We start from the raw sequence: 9,216 nt of genomic DNA on the forward strand, positions 1-9,216 counted from the left end.
TGTGGATGGCGGATGCGAACGGTTCGGGACAGAGGGCGCAGGTGGGCGTGGGGAAAGAGGGATGGTAATGGGATAGGGTGACAGGGGAGGGGAGTGTGTGGGTCTGGAGTCGCCTCCACAGTGTCGCATGCCTGTTGTCTAGGGATGGGTGAGGTGGGGGGTAGATCTGACGTGCTGCTCTATAAGCCTGCGTCAGATCGCTGAAAGAGTGCATGCGCTCCTTCATGAATCCTGGATCGGAGGCCACCTGAGCCCGGTTAATAGAACCTCGGGCTAAAAGGTTGGCAGCCTCGTTTCCGGGATTCCCGGAGTGCGCAGGCACTCATATCAGCTCCACATGGCGGGGTCGAGGCGCAACGGGCGAATCCAGTATGCAAAAAGCAGGAACATGGACTCGGCCTCGTGCAAAATTTAGTATAGCTGTTTTTGAATCTGTTATTATGTGCCGGGCTTCCGTATGGGTGATGGCAATGGCAATCGCAGCTTCCTCTGCAGCTTCTGGGGAAGTGTGTGGGGGGAGGGGTAGTGTGATGAGTGGGGAGAGGAAGGAGTCCACCACGGCGGCAACCGCTTGCTCTCCCATGCATGCAGCGCCTACCCATACGGTGTCCGGTTCGGGGCCGTAATAGCGATGGAGCGCCTTAGCTCGAGCTCGGCGGAGCGCCTCGTGGTGTTGTGGATGCATGTTCCTTGGGAGCGGCTTAATAAGCAGCTCCCGGTGGATGTGGCGTGGGGTGGCGAGTTGTGTAGGGTCGTTGGCCGGTATCTGGATCCCGAGGGAGTCCAGGATGTGCCGCCCAGTGGATGTTTGTGTCAGGCGAATGTATTGCGCCTGTCGGTGGGCTTCTACAAGTTCCCCGATAGTGTTGTGGAGGCCCAGGCCGAGTAGTCTGTCTGTGGGTGTATAAATGGGTAGTTTTAATGCTACTTTGTACGCCTTGCGTATTAATGCATCTAGGGCATTAGTGTCGTGTCGGGATAAGTGTAAATATGGGGTTGTGTAAAGCACATGGCTGAGGACGAAGGCATGGATGAGGCGACATAGGTCGCGCTCCTTCATGCCTCTGAGGTGTGCTGAAACCCGGCGAATGAGGTGTGAAATCGCACCTGCAATCTGCTTGAGTTTCTACAGGGTGGTGGTGTTTTTACCATCATTCTGTATATGGAGTCCCAGTACTCGGAGGGTTTCAACCTCCCGCACTGGGCGTCCGTCCAGCTCGATCGTGATGGGGGAGCATGGGGAGCAGCGATTACGAGGTCCGATGAGTAGTAGTTCGGATTTTTCTGGGGAGCAAGAAAGACCGATACTGGCAGCATAATTTTGGGTCAGGGTGGCTGCAGATTGGAGAGTGTCCTCTATGCCACCGTCACTGCCGTAGGCAGTCCACAGCGTGATGTTGTCGGCATAGAGGGTGTGTTTGAGATGGGGTATGATTGCCAATTGTCAGGCCAGGGGGATTAGGGTTATATTTAATAGAAAGGGGGACAGAACGGACCCTTGCGGGGTGCCAACACTCCGTAAAGTGAAAGAGAGGGAGGTGAGTGGGCCAAAGTGTATCTGAGCCGTGCGGTCGGTCAGGAATGCTTGAATGTAGGTGTACGTATGTGCACCCACATTCAGTGGCGAGAGGGCAGTCATGATCGCATGGTGTTTTACGCGATCAAAGGCTTTGGAGAGGTCCAAAGCCACGACTGCCTTTGTGTGACCTGGGATAAGGGGGTCGAAAATGTCGGGCGCAAGTTGTAGCATGGCATCCTGCGCAGATAAATGGGGGCGGAAGCCCACCATGCTGTGAAGGTAAAGGTCGTTTTCCACCATGTGTTGTGTGAGTCTCGATAATACTATATGCTTGAAAAGCTTTCCGAGGCATGAGGTTAGTGAGATCGGGCGAAGGTTTTCTGAGTGTAAGTGGTTTGTTGGGCATGACGCCAGGACTGGGGGAGGGTGCTCTCCCTCCAACACTGGTTGAAGTAGTCCGTAATTTGTGTGATGGATTGATCATCCAGATTACGAAGCATAGATTTGGTTACCTGGTCGGCGCCAGGTGCGGAGCTGGTACGGAGAGTCAGGAGGGCCGCTCTGACTTCCGTCTCCGTTATGTCCATGTCGAGTGTGGGGTTGGGCTGCCCTGTGTAGGGAGGTAAGCGAGTCGGTATGCCTGGGGAGGTGTAGGTTTTTTGAAGTATATCTATAAGGCTGTCAGGGTTGTCCATGTGTACGTGGACGAGTCTTGTTACATGGTGTTGTGTTGCTGTTTTTGTCTGCGTCGGATCTATAAGGTGGCGGAGGAGTTGCCAGGCCCACTTGGTGGACAGGTTCCCAGCAATGCCGTCGCATATCTGGCCCCAGTTGGACCGGCAGAGCTCCTCAGAATGTTGTTGGGTTTGGGTTTGCAGTGCGGCCAGCCGCTTTTTAAGTGTCCTGTTTAGCTTATTCCTCTTCCACTGTTCTAGGAGGCTGTGATAGGCCTCCCAGAGGTGGGCCAGTCGGGTGTCTAATGTAGGGGTTTCAATGAGTTTTGTGTTGCATTGGACGTCATCCTGGTGTGATTTCACCCAGGTGTCGATATCGGAAATAGGAGTGTCAGAGCGGGCCGCACGAGTGGTGCGGAGCGAGTCCCAGTTTATGAGTTTGTGTGTCATGTAAGTGTGACGGGGTTGTTTGTATGGGACAGTGACCTGTATAATGTAATGATCGCTGCCTAGTGTGTATTGTGTTCTGGTCCAGGTGACAGCTCGGAGGGAGTGGGTCAGCACCAGGTCCGGGCTGGTGTCCATGCTGACGCTATTTCCGATCCGAGTGGGCGTCAGGAAGTTGTTGTGTACGGTGAGGTGGAGGTTCTGGAGGAGCAGCCAGAGCCTGCGACCTCGGTGTGTTGTTGTTTTGTATCCCCAGTCTGCATGTTGACTGTTGAAGTCTCTGCCGACTAACAGGGGGTGCTTTCCTGCCAGCCGGTGCACCGATCGAAGTAGGGACTCTAGAGACGCCATCGGGTGTGATGGGAGGTGATAAATGTTGACAATAAATATGGATGATAATGTGTGTTTATGGTGTATGATTTCAGTGATCATGCAGGGCGTCTCTGAAGCGATATGGTGTACCCTGTGAGTGATGCTACGGTGTATGACTGTGGACGCCCTGGGTTTGTCTGTGGCGTCCGAATGTACCGAGGTGTAGCTGGGAAGTGTTTTGCAATGTGCAGCGTCTTGGAGTAAAAGTATTTGGGGCTGAGGAGTGAGTGTGGGAAGTAAAAGCTGCAGAGGTGCACGCTTACCCCGGAAGCCACGGCAATTCCAAGTTAGAATTTGTAGGTAATTATTTCCCCGCACCGCCATACTGGAGCGTGGGGGGGCGGAGAGGGGGGGTTAGTTGCGTGTCCATTGGAATGTGTTGGACAGGAGGGGTGAATTGTGTAGGCTGAAGGGTGGGTTGCGAGGGTATGGAAGCACGCATTTGTGTGAAGCGGTGTTCTATGTTTTCGAGCATCTTGTTAAGCATAACATCCATGCGGTGCTCTAATTTCTCCGTGAGGGTTTATACGAGGTGAGTGAGTTTAGTCTCGAGGCGTGTTTCGAGTTCTTGTAGCTTACGATCGAATTTAGCCTCAAGCGCTGCGAGTTTGACATCTATGTCTGTCAACTGAGGGGGTGGTATTTCCTGTGTGGTTCGCTGTTTTTTCGTGGGAGGTGTGCTGGGAGATTCCGTCTCCGGGGGTGGAGTGGAGTTAGGGAGGCCTGATTGTGTCGGGGGTTGGGTATGGACGAGGGAAGCAAGGCGACTTACCTCTTCCCTGAGGGCCTGGAGCTCCCGTTCCTGTTGCAGCGCTTCGGCAGTCTGGGTGAGCGGGGGGGTATGTCTTCCGGCGACCAGGTCGGCCCATGTGAGATGTCGAGCGTCCGAAGAGCGAGAAGCTGTGCTGCCGGAGGGTTGACGCAGGCTGGGACTGGATCGATGGTGTTGTTGATGTTCTGTCTTCTTTTGAGTGGATCGCGGCTCATGTAGTAGGACCTCTTCGATTTGCTTTGCATCCACTTGTTTCGGTCATGTGTCCTCCACCGCAGAGAATGCTTTGTGGAGCGCAGGTTGGGGGGTCCACTCTTTCATGAGTTTCGCCACATCTTGGGCATCAGTGGGAGTGGGGCAGGGTACATACATCTGCTCTATATCCTGGTTTTCTGCAGTTCGCACAGGCGTCGATGTGTCCCCGGTAGACCGTGCATAGGTGGACACCGCCGCCGTAGATGATTTTCCTCGGAGCTGGTCCGTAGGCGAAGGTGATAAGGATTGAGCGAGTTTTCCCCATACGTCGAGCATCAATGATGGAGACTTCGGAATTTCGGGCCTGAAGGTCTGCGATGACCTCGCTGGGGGTTTCATCCCAAAATGCGTTCGTGATCACTCCGGGCACCGCCCCGGCTGGTGGGGCGATGTAGGCTGTGATAGCATATTTTCGGTCGCGTAGTGTAATTTCCTTGAGATTGACGAGTTTGAGGGCGGTCTCTTGGCACGTGGTGGCGATGGTGCACGTGTTGTTGGTGGGATGTACTCGGATCTGGATGTCTTGTTGGCCTTGTAGCTGCGCTGCTTGCGTGATTGTGGCGAGTAGCGAGCGTGGTGGGATGTTGAGAAGCGCGAGCCCTCCCTGCGATCGGCAGACAATTTTGTAAGCGTCGGCAGGCAACGGCGCGAGTTGGCGACCTTTGAACGCTGCTGCTCTCGCAGCGCACAGCTGTTCTTGGCGACGCTGGAACGCGGGCGGCTATGGCGTCGTGGCGTTTGCGTTCTGTGGCGTCCCCATGCTGGATCCTGGGCATGCGGGAGACAATTTGGAGCCTCCGGTCGTGTTCCGATGGGACGCGTGCATGGACAGGACATGCTTCCAGTCCCGGGGGTTGTATTCGGATGGGTTCAAGTCCTCTGCAGACACTGTGACCTGCATACTGGAGTCTGGGAAGTGGCCGCGCGAGCCTAGTGCGGCGGCTGCGCCGCTGCCAGGAAGGAAGGCTGACGGCTCAGCCGGAGAGCGTCAGATCTCCAAAAATGTGGGGTCCTCGGGAAGCTCTCACCTTGCTGCGTTGATTGAGGTAGGCAGTGGAGTTCCCCAGCGGGTTCGCTGACCGCTGAACAGGTCTGTGTGCCTGGTGTAGTTGTGCGCACTCGAGATAGCAGCGACTGGCAGTTTTCGCTGTCACGGCGGCCGAGCGTCTCGCCGGAGCTGGGGAGCCGGAGTCACCGGGGTTTCGAGGCGAGCCGTGCCGCTTGCGGTGCCTCGGGGGCCCCCGGCTGGGGGCGGCGGTTCGGGCCGAAGTCTTGATATAACACACTTCACACCTGAAGCTGTGCTGCACTTGGTGGGCATGCTGAACTGGTTGCATTAGGAGATTACATAACAATTGGTGTATTATGCGGTTGAGAAAGTGAAGCTCCATACTAGAATTATGGTGTTGGTAGCTAGCTAATAAAGCAAAGAAAAGCAGGACAAAATTTTTTTCTTGTCGGTACCACTTTAACATAAAACTGAAGCAAAACCAACACAAGGAACATTGTTCTTGACTTTTGCTTCTGTCCAGTCTTAAAGGGACACGTAAGGGAAATATTAGACTGGATTAGTAAGTTACACTTCCGGAATGTCAGAAACAAAAATATGATAGATAGGAGGCCTGAAGCTGACATGCTAGCTTCTTGGGACATCATGAATTTCGGATAGCATATTTTCGGGACTAGTTAAGTTTATCAATATACAAGGATTACATAGCACTTGAATGAAATCAAGAAATCTATCTAGTGAGTTTTGAGAACTCTTTCTACACAAAAATGCTCAAACCCGTGAAAATACATAGAAACATGTGACATCACAGTAAGGCATCAGTGTTCCAGTTCAGGAATGACATTAAAAAAAACGGAACTTCTCTCAAACAGTGTTGAAGACGATCACATGGCACTTCAGCCGTTCAGCATGACCTTACGACATGACAGTTGTTGGGTTCTATGTGGGTAATGGACAAGCGTAAATGAGAGAAACACCAGCTGTGGAATCATCAGTGACTACGTATTATATCTGAATGAAAAAACCAGTAAAAAACACAAAGGACGAGAGGAGAGGTTCACCCTAAAGCCAGTCGTTGTGGTGTGAACCTCTCCTCTTGTCCTTTGTGTTTTTGACTGTTTTTTTTTGTTCAAGTATGTACCAACTGACCCAGATTTCAACCCTTCTGCAAACCAGTCGTTGTGGTGTGAACCTCTCCTCTTGTCCTTTGTGTTTTTGACTGGTTTTTTCGTTCAAGTATGTACCAACTGGCCCAGATTTCAACCCTTCTACGTATTATACATTCGTGCATACCTATGTCTATGTCATGTGGTACATGTTAAAACGACAATGGCATTATACTACAGTGAAGAATGTAAAAACACGGTTAACTTGGGCAATTAGGAAGTTAGCAGAATGTTGCACAGTTTATACATAGCGTAAACTCCTCTAGAAAATGGGTCAGTCCCAACAGTCTAACATGGCGCCTCAAAGCGCAAGCTGTCACAAGGAACAAAGGCAAGTGGCATGTAACACACATGCCGAGTGCTTCAAAGAGCTGGCTGAATTTAGCACAACAAAAGTATCCGTGAAATCATGGCCTAGTGGTAAGAGCACTGGGCTGCTGTGCTCCATGACAGACGTTCGAATCCACCATCAGACAAACTTTTTTTTTTTAAGAGAGGTGAGACAGGACGTTACCTACCTACCTATTGCAAGGTGCCATGAATGAGGTATAGAATGCTTCGCATTAGAAATACTTCATTGGACTAAACTCACCCAGCATTGCTCTTTATATGGCCATTTATATGTGCCTCTTGCAAGTTTAAAAAAAAAATGACCAGCTCGTCCAAGCCTGCACCCTGTTAACAATATCGTCCAGTCAGACACAAAAGCATGTAAAAAACACAATAAAGATATTGCAAGTGTTTGCATCTCATGGGCTTTCAGCAGGTAGTGTAGCATCTACTGGCAAGTGCATAACAGCAGCACTGAGAATTTTTCCAACTTGGCAGTAGCAAGCATAGCACCCTAAAGCCAATTTTTATTGGTCAACCTGGTGGTCCACAGCAGATAATTAGTTTTCTGCGGAACAATTCAAGCCGAGGGTGGTTAAGGTGCACACGGTACAAAAAGAGCACAAACTACACAACAGAATGGTTCAGGTGCTTTGGTTAAAAACTGGAAGTTGTAAAGCACCACAAACAGAGTGTTCTGCCAAAAGGGTGCACTAATAGTGGAGCCAGGATCAAATTAAATGCTGCCAGGTAGTGGTGCGAGGTGGGCCACCCTCTCCCCATTAGGGATTCTCTCCAACTGCCTCAACCAGCGAGTGCAAGCAATGATATTCTTCTTCCTCTGCCTCCTCTGATGTTAGACAAACGGGTCAACGTGGTGTTTGCTCTCTCTCCCTCTATCTTCCTTTCTTGCAGCATGGCACACTTCCGGTGGCGGTTTTGTTCAGCCTGCATTTTACTGGAACCTCCAAGCTGCTCACGTTGCTGCTGGTTATTTGTGCATGGCAAGCACAATGTGTGGAATGCTATTTTAGTGAGAACGAGCCAGGAGTTTACAAGAAGAATTGCGTATACTTGGCGCCTCTGTTTAGGTAACATTCAGTATTTGTGGCCATGAATGATTACTTTTGAGCACAACTAACTTTGGCGACAATAATTGCCAGCACAAGGCCCAAGACTGACCAGGAATTATTTTCCGAGCAGCGACACAATATGATGTTACTGCAACAGCAATTAGAAGCTTGAAACGGGGTTTGCCATGACTGTCCTGTCCCTTACACTGCCACGATCATGGTGCCTTGTCATCAGGCCATCTCTTCATATTCATCCTTGCCATACGGCGAAGAAAAACAACATTGCCAGTGGAAATTTAACTTGTGCTCCTGTGGCACTAAGTAGTGTGCTAATTGCTCAGCTATTCGCACAATGTTCATGCCTGGCAATTTGCACAGGGTTTTGCGCATTATGCAAACTGACAGTTGTGGCATCTGCGGCGGATTTCAGAAGCCACAACCGAAAATACCGCAGCAGTCGAGGACAACTTTGTGTACACAGCAAAGAAGTTGTTCTTGAGAAGATGGCAGTATCTAGCGAGTGAGGATGCTGCTGTCACAGTTCAGAGCCAGAAGAATCGCTGAAGTTTGCCCAATTTTTTTTCTTTAGCTTACCTCGAACTCCCAGATGCACTCTCGCAGTTTCTCCGGTCGCTTGTTGGATGGAGTCCACATGATACCCTTGGCTTTCAATGAAACAGCGATAGTTGCATTTCAATACAGTGAACATGGCATAAGGAATGCAACTAGTTACAGCAAGTGCAGGTATACATACCTTTAGCATATGCCTCCTTTGCGTCTATGTACAGCTCTTCCGGATCTGTAGGAAACATAGGTATGCGAATTAAACTCTTCTCAATAGTCAGGGCATGAAGTGATGACGAAAGCTTCACAAGTGAAGAGCGAACAACTGCACTTACCGAGATCACCTTTGTCGTAGAGCTTGAAGCAGCCCAAATCACTACCTAAAGTAGGACAATGAGAAGCACTCTAGACAAACAGCATACCAGCCAAAGTGCGAGAAGGGGTGAGAAATTGCCTCCCCCCCACCAAATATACGTACCTTTGATTTCAACATCATCTTTCATGGTCCAAAATTGCAGCTCACACAGTAAGGATACCATCGTGATGTGTTCCTGATAGGACCAGAGTCAATGGTACAGAGAAGTAATAAAACTAATCAACTTTTCTCACTCATACACGCATGCGCGCACACACAGACACACACACGCACGACTTCGACGTGGACTTGACAAACTCTGCTTGCTGTCAACAACAGCAACTGTATATTCGCTGTCCAAAACTAACAAAAAACATCACTCACAGCTATGTCAACAACACAGCACCACGACCCCTAGGTCGGAGAACAGCAATGCTACAGACGGAGTCGCATTTGAAGTGCATCAACGTCTGAAGCACAGTAGTCGGAAGTTTCTGATCTCCCGTACTCCAGCCGACAACAAACTTTGAACCGCTTTGAACTTTGCGTCGGGACTTAATAAATTCCAAGTAATACCGCTTACTTCGTGCTTCGCTTCATTCGCAATTTTTTTAAACAACTACTACAAACTTTATAGCGCTGCAGTCGCAAGCGTTAAACAAACAATTGATTCATGTATG

At 50.3% G+C, this 9,216-nt stretch overlaps 1 protein-coding gene across 3 annotated transcripts in view; it reads right to left on the minus strand.

Moving 5' to 3' along the window:
* The window catches only part of frtz (WD repeat-containing and planar cell polarity effector protein fritz), a 59,560-nt gene extending 50,482 nt beyond the window's left edge, over nucleotides 1–9,078 (minus strand). For all 3 annotated transcript variants that reach the window (XM_065428774.1, XM_065428765.1, XM_065428756.1), the window contains exons 1-5: nucleotides 8,921–9,078; nucleotides 8,660–8,732; nucleotides 8,517–8,561; nucleotides 8,372–8,416; nucleotides 8,212–8,282 (exon numbers count right to left, since the gene is read on the minus strand). In XM_065428774.1, coding sequence (XP_065284846.1) covers nucleotides 8,212–8,282; nucleotides 8,372–8,416; nucleotides 8,517–8,561; nucleotides 8,660–8,720 — 222 coding nt within the window. In that variant the 5' untranslated portion in view covers nucleotides 8,721–8,732; nucleotides 8,921–9,078. The remainder of the gene's footprint in view (nucleotides 1–8,211; nucleotides 8,283–8,371; nucleotides 8,417–8,516; nucleotides 8,562–8,659; nucleotides 8,733–8,920) is intronic.
* Nucleotides 9,079–9,216: the final 138 nt, after the last annotated feature.

This window comes from Dermacentor albipictus, chromosome 10, assembly GCF_038994185.2.
Source record: "Dermacentor albipictus isolate Rhodes 1998 colony chromosome 10, USDA_Dalb.pri_finalv2, whole genome shotgun sequence".
Taxonomy (NCBI): Eukaryota; Metazoa; Arthropoda; class Arachnida; order Ixodida; family Ixodidae; genus Dermacentor; species Dermacentor albipictus.